The sequence below is a fragment of the Sceloporus occidentalis genome, unplaced genomic scaffold (assembly GCF_023333645.1).
Source record: "Sceloporus occidentalis isolate IW3139 unplaced genomic scaffold, rSceOcc1.0.p SCAF_45, whole genome shotgun sequence".
Lineage (NCBI taxonomy): Eukaryota > Metazoa > Chordata > Lepidosauria > Squamata > Phrynosomatidae > Sceloporus > Sceloporus occidentalis.
Window position 1 is genome coordinate 712,058 of NW_028317025.1, and position 22,528 is coordinate 734,585.

A 22,528-nucleotide genomic window follows, 5' to 3' on the forward strand; every position below is an offset into this window, starting at 1 on the left:
TCCCCCTTCCACGAGGGAATCTGCCTCGAAAGTTTTGTTCTCTAGACGAGGGGTTGAATCTAGAACTATGGGCTCTAGATTGTCCCGGGAAAAAAGGCCGAAAGGACTGCCGTCTTTTCGAAGAAGGCTTTCGTTGAGGCATCCTATGCTTGTCCCCTGTGGTCTTCTCCAAAAGGGACTCCAGCTCTTCCCCAAATAAAGTCTTGCCCTTAAAAGGGCTTGTTCTTAGAGGCATTATCCGCCTCCCAGGCCTTAAGCCACAAGGCTCTTCTAGCTGCCACCGAAAGCGCCGAAGCTCTGGCCATCATTCTGATGTTTTCAATTGAGGCATCACAGAGAAAATCCACGGCCAATCTCACGGCAGCAACATTCTTGAGGATAGTCTCCCTGGGGGTTTTGGCAGCAATATCCTCCTCGATCTGGGAGAGCCAAACTTTGACAGCTCTGGAAACTGAGGCAGAAGCAATTCCAGGTTTAAAGGTCGCAGCTGAAGCCTCGAAAGATTTCTTAACTGCAGCTTCGGCTTTCTTTTCCATATGGTCAGAAAAATGAGAGCCATCCTCAAGCGGCAGAGTAGTCTTCCTGGAGACCTTCATAACAGCAGTATCCACCAGCGGGGTAGCACAAAAATCAGCAAAGTTCTCATCAAAGGGAAACATGCGTTTAACCCGTCTGGACAGGTTAACCCTCCTTTCCGGGTGGTTCCATTCCTGCTTGATAATGTCAGAAAGCGCAGGATGAACAGGAAACGAGGCAGACTGCTTGGAGAAGCTGGCACCAAAGAAAGAGTCATTTTTATGGGTGGAGGCCTCCTCCAAATGCATAGCTGACCTCACAGCAGAAATTAAAGTCTCAATTTCCTCCACCGGGAATAAAAAAGAACTTTCCTCCCGGATCTCTCCTTCCTCCGAGGAACCTTCCTCTACCTCAGGATAATCAGACTCAGAGTCTGAGAACAAGGGCTGACACCCCAGGAGAGCAGGGTCTTGTACCGCGGGAAGGTGATGATAGGCAGGAACAGGAACAGGAACCGTCTGACGGAAGGCAGAGAAGGTAGACTGCATCTCCTCTTTAAGCCAGACCAAAAATTCCCTACCCCCAGACGGCTCAGAATCCGCTACAGACCTCAGGCAAGCGGAGCAGAGTTTCTTCCTTGAATCCTGCAAAGCCTTGTGACACCCAGAGCATTGGGCATGTTTAGACTTCATAACAGCTTTCTTAGGCTTGTCCTCAACAGAGGGCGGCTCAGAATTATCAGGGGCCGACATGATGAAAGATGCAACAGCACCTGATCAAAAGAAAACAGCAGGAACACACACAGCATCCAAATCACTTACCTTCTATATATATACAGTGAAAAGGAGCTGAAATTAGGCTGGAATCTGCAACAGCAGAGAGTTTGGCGCCAAAATTTTAAATTTTGACCAAAACGAGGCTTGGAACGCACAACCAGAAGTGCAGAAGCCCAAAAACCGGAATACATCAGACGCCATATTGGCCGAAGCCAGTAAGCCGCAACAGCGGCATCTGGACGCTGAACAGCCAGACCGGCAGGCGTCCCGGGCTATAGGAGGTGCCGGCAACCCGCCGGTATCACCGTAAACACGGCCGGAGGAGTTGCCGCGCTAACCGCCAGGACGGCGGCCACGATCACCGCCGGGACGCCGGTGCAGCCGCGAACACCGCCGCGACCGGGACAAGCGTTGGGCGACGCAGCACCAGCCATCAGGCTAAGGTGCAAGGTATCCCCCAGGAATGGGGGCTTAGCCCGGGGAAACGGCTCAACCTAGAGCCGAGAAAAATAATAAAAGGTAGACGAGTCCCCTCCCTGGTAGGGCAGGAAAAAAACACTGGTGTTAGTAGGAGGGGAGGGCCCTTTTAAAGTTTTGAGTCCTGCCCTATCAGGTACGGAGGAGGAGTCTATCCTTAGTGTCACCTGGGATGGCAGGGAAATTTACTTTCCATGCTAAGAGATGGGTACCCCAACTTGGGCAGATTGAATTTAAGAAAGGCAATCTGCTCCATCAGATGAGGTGCCATGCATGAGCATATTTCCAGTCATAGAAAACACGCACACACTTTGAACAGTGGTTGGCGGACATGATAGCAGCTGCTGCGCAACCCATGAGAAAGTAGGCCACACACTCTTCTTTTCATCTTAGCTACTAAGAACATTCAATTTGATTGCTAGCTTTCCCTTAATACTTGGATTGCAAAGGCACGCTAGCATAATTTTGGGACTGACCATGGCTGCTACGTCAGGATGTAGAGTGCCACCTTGAACAGCATCACGGTTTTAAAGCAACACATCCATCTTGCTGCCTAGATGGGAGAACACTGGAATTACCTGGCCCCGACTGGCAGTGTTTGATCTTAAATCTTCTGTGGCATCCCTGAATGATTGAAGGACTTGTCACTAGCTGGGCGATCACTGTCCAATCCTCCCTATTCAATGGACATGTAATATGTCCCAATATTGTGCTCTGATGCAAGATTATGGATTGCCATCTGCTGCTCCAAAATCCTCTCCAGCATATCTAAAGTGGAGTTCCACCGCGTACTCACATCTGGTCGTAGACAGTGTATGGGAAGACCTGTCCTCTCTTGCTCTTCCCTCAAAAGTTGGCTAGCCTTAACACTGTGGTGGAAGTGCTCAGCAATCTTCTTACAGTGTGACAGAACTACTGCTGCTAAATTACTTCCTTCTGCCATTGCGGCCTTGAGTATAAGATGGATGATGTACGCTGCACAGCGCACACCAACAATATGACCATCTTGCAGTGCTTTCACCATGTTTGCACCTCCGTCAGTTACTACAAGGAATTAAAGGCATGCTGCCAGCACTCCTCAAAGCGGTTGTGAAATGTACACACTGACCATCAGCCTTGGAAAGCTCCTCTTTCACTGCTGAAACACAGGACCGATACAGTGAGCTGACAATATTCCTACTGAAAGTGGAACGTGGAGGAACTGTGTAGTGTGGCCACTCTACCTCTAGAAAACAAGGTAAAACCTTGTCTTATATTCGAGCAAATACGGTAATTTATTAATGAAATTGAGAAAAATATGAAAAGAAGGAACGAAAGGAACCCCAAAAACTTTAGAGGAAGTTTCTCTTCAGTGATACTGATGAAAAACTATGCACAACTGTACTGTGCTATTGTGTGCTGACTGGTAAAGTGCTTAAGTTATTTAACAATTGTTTAAGTAAAGCCACTAAATGGTGTTATTAACTCAAGTTTAACTATTATAATACACTAACTACTAGTAAAACTACTAGCAATTAAAAAAAAAAAAATTACACAGTCCTAAGAGCAAGATTGATTTATCAGTCTCTTTCTTCTACGACTAGGCTAAAGCCTAGTCTACCCCTAGGCAAAGACAGACACTCTCAAACCCAGTAAGCTAAAGTGAGGTTATATATATATATATTATATTTAATTAATATTATTAATTTATATAATATAGATTATAAATTATAATTATACTATGGGGTAAAAGAAAATTAAACTTAAAATCAGAAGCAGAAAGATATAGTCGTACTACTTCTGCTAAGTCTACAAAAATTAGCTTAATTATTTTCTTTCTTACTACTAGTACTACAGCTACCAGTTGTCATCACATAGTGAACCTTTCTTTAAAAAAAAATTAGAAAATAAAACAGCAAAATAGTTAGTTTCACTGCTTGCTAAATGAAAAACACGCAGCACTTATGCAGCTGTACTCACTAGACTAATAAATTCACTTCACTGATGGACTGAAGTGAGCAAAACAAATGAAATTTAAACAAAAAAGAAAAATATAATAATTTTTAATTAATATTAAGAAGAAAAATTGACTTTGTCTCTTGCTGTTGCTAAAACAAAGCACAAACTAAAGCACTACAGCACCAGTACTAGTAAGATTAGTTTAACTTTAAAATTAAAAATGATTAACTAAGCAATTAATAATCATTATTAGGAATTTCTTATGTTAATATAATTAATGATGATCAACTTTTATCTTAAGCTTAAGGGTAGTAGTGGACTGATTAATCTTTATGTGGGATAAATGAACTATCTTCTATCTGACAGAATGGCTCAAGCACACTAAGCTAATATAATACAGCTCATTTAGCTAGCTAAAATGAATTATAATATTATTAATTATAATTATTAACACACTAGTACTTGTCTACACTAGTATACTATGGTTGAAAGTTAATATTATATATTCTATTACTATTAAATTATATTTTTAATTAATAATACCAACAGTTCAGCTTAACTAACTATTTTATTGACTGACTGTCCTGAACTGAAATTACAAAATCAAGTTTTAAAAATGATTTTAAAAAACTAAGGGAAGACAGTAGGCAAGCAGTATGCACAGGGCAAGGGCACTGCAGTGCCAATGAGCCACTGTGAGCCAAACTGTCAGCTCAACAGCACTGCACAGTTCACAGTTTCACAGAAGCACTGAAAAACAATCCTACTTCAGTAAGAGTACACTGTGAGAAATGGCAGGCTGAGGCTATTACCAGTCTCACACAGAACAATCTCTCCTCTCTCTGTAATGCTCACACAGCAGTGTTGCCAAAAAAATGCAGCACAGACATTGGACAAGCCCAGTAGCGTACCTAGCGGGGGGCGGGGGGGCGTTCCGCCCCGGGTGCCGTTCGTCAGGGGGGTGCCACGGGCTAGGGTAACCACATGTCCCGGATCCCCGGCAGCCTCGTCACTTTTTTTTTTATGCGGAGGAGAGAGAAGGGCGCCTAGCAACCGCTCTGCGCCCCTCAGTCTCTTTCGTGAGACCTCTAACACCGCGACGGAGTTAGAGGTGCCGGCACCGCGACGGAGTTAGAGGAGCCAGCACCGCGACGGAGTTAGAGGTGCCGGCATAGCAGGAAGCAGCGGCAGAGCAGGAAGCAGCGGCAGAGCAGGAAGCAGCGGCAGAGCAGGAAGACGGTGGTAAGTCCAAAACCTTTAACTGCAAAGGGGGAGAGGGTAGATAGTGAGAAGGGAGGGAGGGGGGTAGAAAGTGAGAAGAGAGGGAGGTAGAAAGTGAGAAGGGAGGGAGGTAGAAAGTGAGAAGGGAGGGAGGGGGGTAGAGAGGGAGGTAGAAAGTGAAGAGGGAGGGGGGTAGAAAGTGAGAAGGGAGGGGGTAGATACTGAGAAGGGGAGAGAAGGGGGTAGATAGTGAGAAGGGGGAGAGAAGGGGGTAGATAGTGAGAAGGGGGAGGGGGGGTAGATAGTGAGAAGGGGGTAGATAGTGAGAAGTGGGGGAGGGAGGGGGATAGTGAGAAGGGAGGGGGGTAAATGAGTGAGAGAATAAATGAATGTGTGGATGAATTGTCTGAATGAGGGAGATAATTAATGAGTTTGTGAGAATGCATTAATGAATGTGTAAATTTGTGTGAATAAATGATTGTGTGAATTAATTATGTGAATGAAAGTGTGAATTAGTGAGTGACTGTTAAAGTGTTTGTGTATATGATAGATGTATAATTGATTTGTGGAAAGGCAAAGATGGCACAAGCAGGATGTTTGAGCCTTGGGGACCAAGATGACACAGGCAAGGTGTTTATGGGACAAAGATGGCACAGGCCGGGCTGTTTGGGGACAAAGTTGACTCATGCTGGGCTGTTTGGGGACAAAGATGGTAAATCTTGTGTGTGTAATCTGGGTGCTGATCAGGTTCTATGTGGGTAGTGTGGATGCCAGATCTGGCTTTGGGTTGTGCAACCTATCATCTATGCCTGAAGTTTTATCTCTTGCTATGTTTCCATACATTATTATTGTGTACCTGCAAATACGGGATTTGTATTCTATGCCTCCAGTGCTGCGTTCACATGTGAACAATAATAATAACAATATTTATATTGTTATTTATATATATACAATATTATACAGTATATACAATATACAATATACAATATTTATATATATATATATATATATATATATATAATTGCTAACAGCAATCACACTCCTATCATGCCAAGTCAGCTAGTACATGCTGTAATCTGGGTATGCCTGGGCATGATAGGAGTGTGATTGCTGTTAACAATCATATATATATATATATAAATATATATATATTTATTAATATTGTTAATGATTTTTTTGTCCTATTTTGCTGTGTTACTTACTTACTTTTTTATGGTGGGGGGTCATATTTAGTTTCGGACAGGTAAATGCTGGATTTTCGGTTTCAGTCCAGAATTTTCGTTCAGGTGCATCCCTAAGCCAGACAATGAAGTGGTAGGCCAACACCACATCAATGTTTGGCTTAGTATATAGTGATAGGCGTTATGCTGCACTATTATCAGTGTCTGGCTCAATGTATAGTGATAAGGATTACGCTGTACCACCGTCAATGTCTGCCTCAGTATATAGTTTTAGGTGTTATGCTGTATCACCGTCAATGTCGGCCTCAGTATATAGTGATAGGTCTTATGCTGTACCCCCATCAATGTCTGCCTCAGTATATAGTGATAACAGTAATGCTGTACCACCTTCAATGTTTGTGCCAGAATATAATGATAGATGCTATGCAGTTTTAAAGTGTTTGTGGGGGGGGGCACATACAGGATCCGCCCCAGGTGCCAAATACTCTAGGTACGCCCCTGGACAAGTCATCAGCATGATGTCACAAGAGTGAGCTGATTGGAGAAACAAAGATCAGCTCACTAAATCAATGTCCCTCCTCTTCTTTAAAAAATTGGCGGGCACGCCATGAAACTAAGACAAATACGAACAAACGAAGAATCTTTGTTTTGTGCGTCTTCATGTTCGTTTCTTCGGTATTCAGTTTGAACAACGAAAACGCACTTTTCTTGTTCATTTTCATGTTCACCCAAGTCTAGTTATTATTATTATCTTTTATTTATATAGCGCCAAAAATGTACGCAGCGCTTAATACAATACATAAATTCAAGGGGTATGACAAGACTAGAATTGACTGACTCAATTATAAACTTTTTCAAAAATAAACTTTTTGTGGCTATACCAGCACCACCTACACTCATGGCAATATGGTGATCTCACTAAATTTTGAGCTCTGGAGATGGAAAGAGGTTGATAAGCTTTCTCTATCTGCTTCTTATTTCGACCTGCTATGTGATTTTTTCCCTTTTATTACTGACAACCAAAAAGAGAGAGAATGTTTGTGCAAAACAGTTGACCTCACAAAGGTGACATTAACTTAAGTTAGGGCTGTTGTGTTAATGTCGGGTGAAGAGGCAAATAGTATATAGGAAAGGAGGATGTCTATTACCCACAGCTTCAGTTTGGGGAACACTGGGAGTTTCAACAGTACCCAACCAGGCCCCTCCCAAGTGTGATAGTTTTCATTCAAATACCAATAGCCTCTTACAGCATTTTTGCTCTCCTCCAGTTGTTGATCATATTCACTCAGTGAAGCCAAATATATAATTGCATACACATTCTGAAAAGAGTGAATCCATTTTGTGCGCTCCCCTCTCTGCCCTCCAACATCCACTATCCTGTAGCAAAAAAAAGAAGTTAAAGGATGATTGAGGGTTGAGTTTCAGAGAGAGCAATTATAATCAAAGGAAAGCTAACTAAATTAGTAATGACACAAAAACGCATGGTGATCAAGTTTCCTTCATACCTTAGGTTGCATTTGTCCACAATGAAGCAATATTCTCTAATTCCTGTGGTTGGCATTCGGATCCTGACAATGTCTTCATCAGTAGGAAGATACCCATCAGATGTGAGACGTTCCAGATTGGACATAAAACTTTATTTTAAAAAAAATGGGCAAGTCAGATTCAATGTTAAAACTGCTTATTCCTCATTAATTAAGACATATGAAGTTTTTGGAGCAGTGCTGAGCTCAGTCTCCACGACACACATGAGTAATCCCAACACAACTGTATCTCCCTCATTCTGTGTATTACCATTCCTGTTATGTTACTACTTTCATGGTTGTATTACCCTGGGGACATACGAGTTTCGTACACTTTAAGCAGTTTCCACTCATCATCTCCTGGTCAACACTGATAACATGTTTATTATGTCCGTTGTATTACCAATTAATTGAAACAAGTGTGGTATGGTATTGGTGATATGTTACATGATAATTTTGGATACACTGTGATATGTAAGATTCCTGCATAAGTGTCCTATGTCAACAGACATGGTCACCTATTATGCGGAACTCACTTTAGAATACTTGATGCTTAAATACTATGTAAATATTAGCTGTACATGTCATAGCAACTTGTTAACTCTTCCATAGTGACTTTCATGTTCCCAGTATGGTGTCATGCCATGCGAATCGATATAAAATTTCCAGTTGGGTCTTATATTAAGTTGGAATAGAATCTGCAGACCCAAAACTCCCTGTACTGTCCTGTTTTCCTTGTACGGGGAGAATTGCAAAATACCCTGTGTCGAATGGAATTTGAAATATGAACCTGGCAAAACCTAGAGGAAGGCAGACATTCCCGATCAAGTGCAAGAAAAGTGGTTTCCACAGTTGAACAGCATATTTGCTAAACTTCACTGTACAGAAAGCAGCTCTGCAACTTCCTCTAAATGCAGTCGATGCTGTTTTAGACACTTGATCATTGCTAAGGCGTTGCCCATATCTCTAATCTCTTTCTTTGTATAAAGATTATCACATACATACAAATAATAATAAATAAAAATTATTCATATGATGCTGTTTTTACTTTTACATGTTTCATCATCTCCTTATAATGGGGCACATTATTAATGGAGTCAGAACCAGTGTTAAGTCCGGGGTGGGGGTGTTATATGGGGGGCATAAGGCTTTTCTGGAGGCAGAGTGCCCCATGATATTCCTTTTAACTAGGGCTGCAACAACTAATCGATAAAATCGATAATAATCAATAATGAAAATCGTTGCCAACGAATTTCATTATCGATTAGTTGAATCGATTTTTATTGATTATAAAATGAGGGTTTTTTCAGAGCAAACGCTCTGAAAAATACCCCTCATTATATAATCCGTTTCAGTGACTCACAGCAGCAGTTCCTACTTACCAGTCCCTCCCTGTAATCACTGTGACAACTGCCATAACCACATGGCTGTGACACTCATCTAACTGTAAGTATAAAATTAATATTTGGGCTGCTGAAAGTTAGGGGAAGTGGGGGTTAATTTAGGGGAAGTTATAGTTAATGGGGTGTTTAGGGTTAATTTAGGGGTAGTTATGGTTAATAGGGTGTTTAGGGTTAATTTAGGGGCAGTTATGGTTAATAGGGTGTTTAGGGTTAATTTAGGGGCAGCTATAGTTAATGGGGTGTTTAGGGTTAATTTAGAGGCAGCTATGGTTAATGGGGTGTTTGGGGTTAATTTGAGGCAGTTGTGGTTAATGGTGTGTTTAGGGTTAATTTAGGGGCTGTTGTTGATGGGGTCTTTAGGGTTAATTTAGGGGTAGTTATGGTTAATGGGGTGTTTAGGGTTAATTTAATGATGAGGACTGAGGGTTCATTTAATTAATTTAATAATGTTAAATTAAGGTGCAGTTAGAGATAAAGGGGGGCAAACTAAGTGGAATCTAAATCCTGAGGGCAGTGAAGATTAACCCAGTACTTATTTATGTATGGTGTCAGTGTGATGCGAACGGGTCTGTGACTCTATGAGGGGACTATGAGATATCTGGGGGGTATAAGGCATATCTGGGGAGGACGAAGAGACATATCTGGGGGTATAAGGCATATACAGTATATATAAGGCATATGTAGGGAGGGCAGTGTGGCATGTCTGGGGAGGACGGAGTGCTGTATCAGGGTGTATAAGGCATATCTGGGGCCACAGTGGAGTGGCATATGTGGGGAGGGCAGCGTGGCATGTCTGGGAGGCAGTGTGGCATGTCTGGGGAGGATGGAGTGGTGTATCAGGGGGTATAAGGCGTATCAGGCACAGTGGCATATGTGGGGGTACAGTGGAGTGGCATTTGTGGGAGGCAGCGTGGAGTGGCATATGTGGTAGGCAGCGTGGAGTGGCATATGTGGGAGGCAGCGTGGCATGTCTGGGAGGCGGCGTGGCATGTCTGGGAGGCAGCGTGGCATGTCTGGGCTCAAATGTGCATACATTTGGGGGGCTAGTTGGGAAATAAAGACAAGAAATGCATTTTATCAAAAAATGTATTCTGCTGTTTGTAATTAACATCATTTGTTTATTAAATTATTTTAAATAAATGAAAAATGTACATTCATTTTTTTATCCGATTAATCGATTAATCGAAAAAATATTCGGCCAACTATTCGATTATGAAAATAATCGTTAGTTGCAGCCCTACTTTTAACCCCCTTTATGCCACTCTGCCTCCAGAAATGCCTTTTAACCCCCTATTTGCCACTCTGTCCAGAGTGGCATATAGGGGTATAAGGCATTTCTGGAGGCAGAGTGGCATATAGGGGGGTATAAGGCATTTCTGGAGGCAGAGTGGCCTCCTATATGGAACTTTTTCATCTAAAAACGTTTGCAGTAGTAAATGTTTTGATTCCATTATGTCTAGTGTATTTAATTTATTAGGGCCTTTTAACACTTTTGATTTCTGGCATTTTAGTACAAATAATGTGATAAAAAGAATGTTTTATAGTTATTTGTATGGAAAATAGTGTAACTCGGGTTTGTATAAGGGGTGAGTGCGGGTACAAGAGCTCGACCGTGAGATAAACGATATGGGGCTGGTCTCCAAATGTTTCCAAGGCTGCTTTTCATTCCCAGTCTGGCCCTGGCACCATCCCAAGCTTTGGGAAGAGTTTTGCACTGCGGGACCACCAGGAACAGCAGCTGCACCACTGCACATCCAGCAGCATGCTATAGGATTGAATTTAGAAAAAAAATTAGACCATTTTGATTAATTGATCTCTCAGATTAAGGAAGGTGATAATGCAGCTGCAGCAGTAGTAGTAGCAAGACACTAGAAGTGAGTAGACACTGCCACATATCCAGCCCCACAATACAGGACACTGTTTAAAACAAATATAAGTGTACTTATTTCAATGAGTAAAATGCAAATAAATTTATAATTTATTTGAAATGTGTTATTCTGGATTTTTTTTTTATTCTGCTGTTCAAATAAACCTACCAATGTTATGATAATTACATACCTAAAATAATAGACTGATCATGTCTTTGTCAGTGGGCAAACATACAAAATCAGCAGAGGCTCAAATATTTTTTCCTTCACTGTATCAGGGAGGCAAAGTGGCGTATAAGGGGGGGAGCAGAGTGGCAAGCCTGGGGCAGATGTGCATAACTGTGGGCAGACGTGCATAACGGGGGGCAGGTTGGCAAATAAAAGGAAATAAAAACAAAAAAATGAATTTTTCTCAGTCATAGTTTTTATTAAATATGAAAAAATTGTTTACATGTGAATTAATATTTACTAGTAAAACATTTTTTCTATAAGGTAGTCTTATATTCAGGCTTTTTTTTTTCTTCTAAATTAATATTCAAAGCTTGGAGGGTCGTCTTATAATCAGGGTCATCTTATAATCAAGCAAATATGGTAATTAACTCTATATTATACATTTTCATGGTCCTCTTTTCCTTATGTATTGGCTTTATATATGTTCACATTATATACATTTAAAAACACTTCCAGTTTTCCCAAATCCTACATTTTAAAGTTGTAAATACTAAATAGCCCCATGTTACTGTGTTTACAGATTCAGGCAGAGTTTGTAAGAAAAAGGGAGAAAACCTTAGGGCATGAAATTGATCAGATAATCCTAGCCCTGCCACTCTGAGGCTTAAATCCATCTTTATTTCCAGAACAATTACAATCGTTGCCTCCCAGCAGATATGGCAATGGTTAATATGGTGAGGAGATTTAACCCCTAATGACAAAGGCATATTTATACTTGTAGACAAAATTTTCAAAATTTCTACTATGTCCTTGTTTAACCATAATTGCCCCCTTTCTCATTTAGCGCATCCACACAAATAATATATTGTTTTTTCTGACAAGAAGCGGCTCTCTTTTTAGGTAAATGAAATTTTATTAAGTTTTTTAGAATAAAGTACAATAAACATCAAGACAAATACAAAAAACAAAATGTAAACAAGGCGATATCAGAAAAGACAATGTCCCCTAAGCAAGTAGGGGCTTGAAGACTAGAGGTGATCATACAGAGGGGCCTTGCAAAGACCGCACCTCTCCTCTGAGACAAGGAACAGGAGTTGTGGAGCAATGCGGAGTGGTGAGCCCATAAAAGTAAACACAAAATTGAAGTCGCTGCATGCCCCGGACATCGCGAGAAAAAAGAAAAAAGAAAAAAAAAAGTATGGGGGGGCAGACAGACCAAAACAAACATGTAACACACAAGACAAAAAGGAGGAGAACAGAGACGGACGAGGGAGGGGAAAAAATAAATAAATAAATAAAGAAAATTTTAAAAATGTAAAAAAAAATAAAAAGGGGGGGGAACGGTAGGGAGGAGGGGGGATCGGAAGGGGGGGAGGGGGGATCGACAGGGGGGAGGGGGATCGGTGAGGGGGGGAAGGAGGGGACAAGAGAGGCATAGGGAAGCATCAGAGAGCAGGCATGAAGGAAGGAAAAGGGTAAGCAGTTAGCAAAGAATCTATTGCCGAAGCAATAAGGCCAAAACAGGTGAGGATTGGAAGGACAGCCAGCATGCCCATGTCCCGGTGTAAGTCTCCATCCTATCGGTGGCCAGGTGGACCAGTTCTTCCATGCCCCGTATCTCCTCCGGGACACCCACTGACGCAAAGTAGGGACTTCGGCGCGCCGCCAATAAAGCGGGATAAGACTACGGGCCGTGTTGAGAAGATGGCGGATGACCGAGCGTTTCATTTGACCCAAAGATCTCCCCGAATGAAGCAGAAGACCCATCCCCGGGGACAGCGGGACCAGTTCCCCCGAGACCTCCCCCAAGCAACGGAACACACCAGCCCAAAAGGGCTGAAGGCGCCCACACCTCCAGCACGTCGGATCACTCCCCAGTCCCATCCTGCTGAGTGCCACCGGAGTCCTATACCACATCGTCAGTATTTTGTAAGCCGTCTCTTGGTATCGCGAGGCGATAGAACATTTGTGCGCTAGGATGCAGACCGTCTCCCACTGACGATTTGAGAGAGTTTCACCAAGCTCAGTTTCCCACCTACCCAGAAACGTAGGAGGTACCAATGAGTCCCGCTCGAGGAGCAGACGGTAAATGATAGAAATCCCTCCCCTAGGGAGGCAGGCTCGCCTGGCAAGTTGTTCGAAAGGAGTTAAGGCTCTAGACAGATGATCTTGCCCGGGAGCGCCTTGACATACCGCACCAACTGGGCGTAGCGAAAGCGCTGCAGCAAAGCACCTCGGGCCGTGGGGATCGCCCGCTCAAAAGGCAAGGGGGCCGAACCACTCCACGTCAGAGAGACGTTGGCGTCAGGAGACAACTCCAAGGAAGCAAGGTAACCCTCTTCCAGACCTGGGACAAAGTCGGGATTGCCAGCTATAGGGGTCAGAGGTGACGGATAGGAGGATAGAGCGCCACTAATCCGCCTCCTACGCCAGACCCCCCAGGAGGCCCTCACGAAGGGATTGGAGCTAAGGGAGGGCTGGAGAGCTTCGGGCCGAAGCCCAATGCAGCCAGAAAGGGGGATCTGGGTATCAGCCTGCTCCATGGCCACCCAGCTCTTAGGAACAAGATGATACCTCCACTCGAGGAAGCGTAGCAAATGAGCGGCACAGTAATAGCCGAAGAAGTCAGGTAGGGAGAGGCCAGCCCTGTCCTTGGGACGCGTAAGTACGTTATAGCTGAGTCTGGGGCGGCCGCTCCTCCAGATATATCTAGTCACTAACGTGCGCAGATCCGTAAAGAACGATCTTGGGACCGTCACTGGCAAGGTTTGATAAAGATATAAAACCCGTGGGAGGACATTCATCTTTATCACATTAACTCGTCCGTGCCATGATACGTGAGGGAGGGCCCAGCGGGTGAGGTCAGCCTGCAGTTGTTGTAGGAGCTTTGGGAAGTTCACCCTGTAAGTCGACGAAAGGTCCCGTGGGAGCCACACACCCAAGTATTTGATATGGTCTTGACACCATCTATACGGGAAAGAAACACCCACAGCCCGAGACTCGGCAGTGGACAAGGAAACATCCAGAACCTCACATTTGTCCGCATTAATCTTGAAATGGGAGAGGGAGCCGTAGACCCTCAACGCGTCATGGATGTGCGGAAGCGAGACAACCGGCTGAGAAACCGAGAAAAGCAGATCATCCGCGTAAGCGGACACCTTAAACTCGCGGCCGGAGCAGGATAAACCATGGATGCTGGAATTATTCCGGATAGCCTGCAAGAAGGGCTCCAGGGAGATAGCGAAGAGCAGGGGTGACAAGGGGCACCCCTGGCGGGTGCCATTGCGAATGGGGAAGGAGGCCGTGAAGGCCCCATTCAGGCGAATACGTGCTGACGGGGCAGAATAAAGAGACATAATCCAATGGAGCCAGGATCGACCAAAGCCCATGACCCGGAGTGTCTGAAACATGAAGTCCCAGGCCACCCTGTCGAACGCCTTCTCCGCGTCCGTAGACAGGAGAAGAATCTTCTGGCCCGTCGACTGGGCAAAGTGTATAGTATTGAGGGCTCTATATGTCCCATCACGCCCCTCCCTCCCCAAGATGAACCCCGATTGGTCGGGGTGTATCAATGAGCCCAACACTCCCTGCAGTCGAGTAGCCAACACCTTGGCGAAAATCTTCAGATCGACATTTAAGAGAGATATGGGTCGATAACTTTGACACAGCAGCGGGTCTTTGCAGTCCTTTGGTAAGACAGTGATCGTCGCCATCAGGGAGTGCGGGTGCAAAAGTTCACCCGTCCGGATAGCATTGAGGAGCGTCGTGAAGGGGGTCTTTAACTGCTCCCAAAAGATACGATAATATCTCAAAGGGAGACCGTCAGGCCCCGGCGCCTTCCCCGTTGCCATTGACTTCAACGCGGCCCACACCTCAGCTTCCCCAATCTCCCCCTCCAATGCCTCCGACTGCTCTGCAGTCAGTTTACTACTGACATGTTCGTCCAAATAGGCCCTGATAAGGGTGGCACGGTGGGCATCAGTGGAGGAGCATGGAAGATTGTACAGAGAACGATAATAATGACAAAAAGACTCCGCAATATCAGCGGGGGAGCTGGAAACCAATCCGGCAGGCGTTTTAATCCTATCGATATAAAGAGTTTGTTGTCTAGCCCGCAGCGCTCTGGCCAAGAGGCGCCCACTTTTGTTCCCATGTTCATAAAAGAGAGAGCGGGTACGTAGAAACGACCTCTGGACGTCATAGTTAAGCAATGTGGTCAGGCGGCGCCGTAAGTCAGACAGTTCAAGATAAGTCTGTTCGTCATAGGAGCGCTTGTGGACCGATTCCAGCGCAGCTATACTCCGCGTGAAATCGGAGATCTCCTGCGTCCGGAGCTTTTTAAGGTAGGAAGCCTTGCCGATAAAGACACCCCTAATCGTGCTCTTGTGGGCTTCCCATACCGTGGGACAATTTACCTCCGAGTCAGCGTGTTCTCGAAAAAAGTGCGACAGTTGCTCAGAGACCTCCTGAATCACCTCCTCATTAGACAGGAGGGAGTCGTTAAGACGCCAAGAAGTCACGGTAGGCCGAAAGAGCCGAGCCCTGAGGTTCAAAGTTACCGGGGAGTGGTCGGAAACCGCTGCCGAGCCAATAGCGCAGCCGTCCGCCTGACCAAGGTGGTAGTGCTCCATCAGGAAGAGGTCAATCCTGGAATATGAGCGGTGTGGGGCCGAGTAGTAGGTGAAGTCGCGCTCCCCCGCGTGGAACGCCCTCCAGCAATCTACAAGTCTATATTTCCTCAGAACCGAATTAAATTGCCGTACGTGAGACGGCAGGGCCCCAGATGGGCGCCTAGTGGAATCCACGCGAGGATCCGGCGCCACATTTAAGTCACCCCCCACAACTAATATGCCCTCTTTGAAGTCCATGAGCGCACGGAGGATACGGGACAGGACTGAACATTGACCCCGGTTGGGAAGGTACACAGACGCAAAGGTAAACAGTTGTTCACGTATAGTGCCTTTGACAAACGTGAATCGACCATTGGGATCATCCTTCAAAGCAGTCGGGAGAAAGGGGGTATAGCGGGAAAACAGGATAGCCGTACCACGCGATTTAGAACCCGTGAAATGGCTGCTGAAGACCTGCGGGAAGGCCGGGTGTCGGAGTCGGGGCGCATCAACACCCCGTCTCCTGCAGGAGGACCACCGCGGGAGCGGAGCTGCGGAGGGTCCGAAAGACCCTCGACCGTTTCTCCGGCGAATTGAGTCCCCGAACGTTAAGGCTCAAGACCGCCAAGTTCGACGCGCGAAAGGCAGGGGCCGCGCAGGGCATTGTGCGTGTACGAAAAAGTGCACGCAGAGCAGAGGAGAGCAGGGGAGAGGGGATCTAGGAGAGAGAAAGAGAGAGAGAGAGAGAGAGAGAGAGAGAGAAGGGGGGGGAATTAAAAAAATAAAAAAAAGGGGGGGGAGGGGGAGAAAGTCAGGAAGGGGATCCTAGGAAGAAGGGGGCGAGAAAGGAAAGGAAGGAGAGAGAAAGGAAGGAGAAGGAAAGGAAGGATAGGGGAGGGAGGGGAACACACCACAGGGAGACGAAACACACAACACACACGTGGAAGCCCGATGGGCGTGTATAGCCGTGTATCAGCAGAGATCGGGGAGAACGATGGCGGGGAAGCCAAGCACTCCGAAAGATGTGGTCCGATCTCCTAGGGGCGAACGGAAGCACCGCCTTGGATAGCAGCGAGAAGGGAAGGAAGAAAAAGAAGAAAAATTAGTTCACTCCGCGTTACTCCACAGCCTTAGCTCACAATTTAATAAAAAGAACAAACCATCCGTGAACAAACATAGGTCACAATAACCATCCAAATAAATCCCCCCCCCAGCGCCAAGTCCGCACAGAATATAGCAATGTAGCAATATGAACGGGCCTGGGAAAACGACAGCCCTAAGTTGGATATAGAATTTGAGCATAGGGACAACGGACCCCAAATGAGGTGGCTACAGGGACCCACTTTTTCCCGTGTAAAAAATAAATAAATAAAAAAAAATTAACCCCGTGAGTGAGAGCAATACGAGCGGGCCCGGGAAAGTGTCAGCCTCGACTTGTCCGCAGATTGTGTACATAGGGACAGCCGGACCATAGGTAAGCAGCGACAGGGATGATTGCATTAAAGTATTTCCATACACTGCAGTGCATCTAGTTGCACACTGTAATACCATTTGTGGCAGTTCTCCCCCCGGGTGAAACATTTTGCAGTTAGAGTGTTATAAAGCTGATTTGCGTGTGTGTGAATGTGTGCGTGGGGGGGGTGCATAAGGAGCAATAATTTGAAACTGTGAAGTCTATACACATATACGTCCACATGTGAGTGTGAAGCATGTAGGAAAGTGACAACCCCATCTTGGCCATAGATTGGGAACATGGGGACAGCCGCAGGCAAGAAAGAAGAAAAGAAAAAGAAAAAAAAACAAAAAACCCTGAGTGATAGCAACATGAGCGGGTCTGGTAAAACGACAGCCCTCACTTGGATATAGAATTTTGAGCATAGGGACAACTGACCCCAATGGATGTGGCTACAGGATGATGGGGCCAAATACGGCAACCAGCAAAATAGAAACCATAATAAGAACACCCCAAGGCACAGTGCATGAACAACAACGACACTCAGTGCAAACATGTGAAACCAGCAGCATACAGTATACCAGTGCATGGTCGCAGATCCCGGATACCATGTTAGAACAGACCGCAGCCGGGCAGCAATAGGCCACGGCGTGTGCCCCAAAAAAATAAATAAATAAATAATAATAAAAAAAATAAATAAAAAATAAAAATAAATAAAAAAATATATAAATAAAAAACAAACCCTGAATAATAGCAATATGAGCGGGCCTGAGAAAACAACAGCCCTCACGTGGAAACGTAATTTTGAGCATAGGGAAAACTGACCCCAAATGATGTGGCTACAGGGTTATGGGGCCAAATACGGCAACCAGCAAAATAGAAACCATAAGAAAAAACACCCCAAGGCACAGTGCATGAACAACAATGACACACAATGCAAACATGTGAAATCAGCAGCATACAGTATACCAATATACCAGTGCAGTGTAACACAGTCCCCCAGAACATGAGTAGGCTCAGCGAAGGATGTCACTCTTCACGTAGAAGCGGGTGGCGTCGTCCATCATCCGTGTCACCTCCGCGCCGCGGTCTGGACCGCCTGGGCGATGTGGTAGAGTGAGGAGCTGGAGCAGAAGCAATCCCTGCGAGAGACCAATCTTCCACCTGTGGTGCGCGCAAACCGAGGGCGGGGGCTACGTCCGCGATGTCGCTCTGTTTCTTCACAGTATAGGTGGCACCATTATGGGTGATGGTCAGCTGAAACGGAAAACCCCAGCGGTATCTGATGCCTTTGTCTTGAAGCAAAGTGGTGAACGGTCTCAGCATCCGTCGGTTACGCAGCGTGATAGCAGAGAGATCTTGAAACAGCGCCAGTGGCTGGCCCTCAAACGTGAATGTGCGGGAATTACGTGCTTTTGCCATGATTTCCTCTTTCAAGATAAAATCCTGGAAGCAACAAATGATGTCCCTTGGTGGATCCGAGGGCCTACCCCGGGGCCGTAGTGCGCGGTGTGCCCTGTCTAGGCGGATAGGAACGTCCAGATCGCGGCCTAATATGGAGTTGAAAAGCCGCTGTAATATGGCCCTTAAGTCTTCGGCGCCATCTGATTCCCGCAGGCCCCGCACCCTAATATTGTGCCGTCTACCTCTGTTCTCGAGGTCTTCAACGGAACGCCGGAGATCAGCCGCCAGGTCTGTGAGATGTGAGGTCGTCCGCTGCAGCTCCGTCAATTGCCGCGTGTAGTGAGTGTGCGCGTCTTCAAGGTGAGTAGTTTGTCTCTCCACTCCCGTTATGTCAGCACGGAGGGCTGCTACTTCCTCGTGAAGAGCGCGTTTAACCTCCGCAATGAGGTTGCTAAAGTCTGCCTTGGTAGGCAAGGAGCGGAACATCTCCTGCAGAGCATCTGCTGATGGAGCGACACCGGCCTGAGAAGGTGAGTGAGGGGCCTCGTCTGAAGCCGTCGTGCTCGCAGGGGAGGGCGCCATGTTGGGTGAAGGGGGCTGTGTGTCCAAGGCCGCGGGGGTCTGGAAATACTGCCGGAGCGAGTGCCCCGAGGATCTCGGCTGTGACTCCGGGGGCTCCTGGCGCTGATAGGGTCGTCTCATCTTGCCCATGGTGAACTACGTGGTCGGATGGATGCGGATGAAGGCGAGCTGGCTGCGGAGCAGGAGATTCAAGCTGCCATCTTCAAGCGAGGCAAGTCACGCCCCCCTCGTGGCTCTCTTTTTAAACCATATTAATCTTTATAATCCAGCATTCAGTATAAAAACAGCTGGTATAAAACATATTTTACAGCTGGTGACTTTGAGAAATAGGTACCCAAAATATATTCATTATTTTTCATTTTCTTACAGTTATAAGGCAAATTTTACAAGGTGTGCATATTTATTTTTCAAAATTTTAATATTTTCAAAGTTGGTATTCCGAGTCCCTAACTTGATGAATGAAGCTCTCAGAGCTCAAAACACTATATAAAACTATATGTTTCTGAAAAGTGGACAACCCAGGGTATAGCACTATGGCCATTTTGACATATTTTGTCTGGCATTGATACCAAGGTAGCTCCAACTGCAGAAACAAATATTAATTTCCGTTCTGCGACGTTCGTCGAGAACAGTGAGGAATTATTCTTGAAATCAATATAAATCATAAAAAATAAAATATAAATAATTTAAAAAAAAATGAATATTAACATGCTGATATACTGAGATTTTAGCATATTTAAATATTTTGTCTAAAAAGCTACACATTAGTTAATTAACTTCTTTTAGTTGTAATTTCTACTAGCTATTCTGCATTTTGCAAACTCACTATTTAGCCGAGTCGAGTAGATGGTACTCCCTTCGCCTGTCGTAGCATTGCTTAATCCCAGGATCGGCCCATATTTTCTTGATAGCAGTAGCATGTTCTTTACTAAGTGTATGAACTTTATATGCATTCAATTCTTGGATTAGATTTCCATTCACCTGTATGAGGAGAAAACACCCAGTTAGACAGAAAAGAGATGTAATAAATTCTGCCTGTCAGAAGAAACAATGAGAAATTGCCATTGATCTAAGCAAGTTGTTTTACAAATAAATCTAACAGAGTTACCTGGCTTTTAACATAGCCCTCTCTGTGTTGGGACAGCATGACCAGACACGTTTTCCTAACCCACATAGGGGATGGAAACAGAAGAACGTAGGTCTGTGCTAACTGTGGGCTAGTTTAAAACTCATGAATCATACACAATTGTCTGTATTATGGAAAGGGACTAGTATTTTTTCCTTATGTCTCAACAAGGAAGAGGTAATTACCAAGCTATTGAAAAAAATAACTCTTCCTCATTTGAAGGTGAATCATTTAGATTTTATAGAATCTACTGTATTATGTCTACAGCTTTTATAAATAATATACCTGACAGCAATATTAGAACACAGCTGATAATGTTCAAATCTCATTAATCTACTAGTTGTCATAAACATCTTGAATGAATAAGCTATACCTAGGTGTGGTGATTTCACAAGGAACGAGGGAGAGGCCAAGAAACAAAGACACAGACAGAATCTGTCTCAACATGCAAGCATTAACGATCAATTAAATGTTTAACAATTCTACATTGATCATGCTATAACAGGTAAATAAGTAATGGAACAGTAATTGCAGAACACAAAAACTATATTTATTTATATATCACAAAAATGGGCAAACTAGGTTGAGCAGAATTCCCCTTAGCCACCATCAAATTATATGTTCCTATGGTTGGAGGATATCAGAGATCCCCCTTTTACAGTGATCCAGGTTTCAGCTATTAAAATACTGAAATTGAGCTCACAACGGCTCAGGGCCAACATAGGGGAGTTCTAGTTGTCATTAAATAATCTAATCTTACAGGCTTGTGACTTAATTGTGTTTCCCAACCACAAGATGACACAGTCAGTGTAGCTTGGCATCACTGTCCATCCTTCTCTCCAAATGTTCCCACCTTATTCTCTTATTTTAAAGAATAAAGAACTGTTTTTTTACCCTTGATGAGCCTCTTTCACCGGCTATACTTGTGAGTGCATATACTCATCACATATATTGTTTTTCACATACGTTATCACACTATCAGATATATTTTTCTTTTTTCCTATATACACATGCGCCCCGATTGCTGTTTCTGTACGTTTTCTGAACACTGAGAGGAGTGTTTTGTTGGGCTGCGGCAGTGTAAAATAGGGAAGTATTTTTACTTTATATTTGATTTCTCTGTTTTTCTCTTTACTTCTACACGTGACAGGGTGTTAAAGGTTTATATTTTCTGGTCACCTTATTCTCTTGCCTGGTGTAGGGTATCTGCAAATGTTCCATGGCTCCCACCAATGACTGTGCGCAAGTTACAATGTTTTGGTGCACAAGTCGGGCATACATCTTGCGGTCTTCTTCTGAGAACCCAGCTCCATGGATGATGCGCATCTGCTTGATAAATGTGCTCTTCCCACTCTCTCCTGCTCCTTTTATAAATTAAGAATGACAGCAGTTAAACTTTTCATGATTATTGTAGCAAATAGTAAAGCACTGTTAATAAACAGAATCCTAATATAGCCCTCACTTAACAATGGAATGCAAACTCTGGTCTGATCACTAGGTCACCAAAAAAGTTGATACCTGTATTACTATAAATTAGTTTACCTTACTAATATAAAATCATATGTGCATTCAATGTGTATATACTTACAATGGGTATATACATTATATAAATAAATATATATATAAATATATATATATATATATAAATACACAAAAACTTGTGAACAATAAAGTATCTCCTCTTTGAATTCTATGGTTTTACATATCAAGACATAATAACAATCATCTGTTCTTTAGCAAGTGTAAAAATTAGGTAAATACAACCTCATATGAACAACAACACATGCTATATTACACCGTTTCATATTACACTGTGTCCATCAAGGTGTTGCAATTGCCTATTTAAAGTCCAGACCTCAACATGATTGAAATGCTTAAGAGAGCTGTGCATAAACAATTGTGTGTAAACCTCAATTAACTGAAGCAAAATTGTAAAGAAGAGGGGGCCAAAATTCTTCCACAATGATGAGAGAGACTGAAAAAGTCATACAGGAATCAATTACTTCAAGTTATTGCTGTTAAAGGTGGTTCTACAAGCTAGTTAATCATAAGGTGTCACACATGGCTTCTCTATTTTGGCTTTATTTTTGTAGAAGAAATCATGACATGGTGTAATATGTCATGCATTGGGTGGGTGTACTTTCTTTTTCACACAATTATATATAATTCACTGTAATGATGTACAATATCTGAAAGAAAACTGATGTGAGATGTCACCTATGGTGACCTTACACTGCTATCCATATGGTAAAAAATATTCACCAATTAGGCCCCACAAT

At 44.1% G+C, this 22,528-nt stretch overlaps 1 protein-coding gene across 1 annotated transcript in view; it reads right to left on the reverse strand.

Moving 5' to 3' along the window:
* Positions 1 to 22,528, reverse strand: part of LOC149289416 (guanine nucleotide-binding protein subunit alpha-15-like) — a 43,427-nt gene that overhangs the window by 5,327 nt on the left and 15,572 nt on the right. The window contains exons 2-5 of the mRNA XM_089490510.1: positions 21,429 to 21,613; positions 19,950 to 20,104; positions 7,615 to 7,743; positions 7,357 to 7,486 (exon numbers count right to left, since the gene is read on the reverse strand). Of these exons, the coding sequence (XP_089346636.1) occupies positions 7,357 to 7,486; positions 7,615 to 7,743; positions 19,950 to 20,104; positions 21,429 to 21,613 (599 nt within the window). The remainder of the gene's footprint in view (positions 1 to 7,356; positions 7,487 to 7,614; positions 7,744 to 19,949; positions 20,105 to 21,428; positions 21,614 to 22,528) is intronic.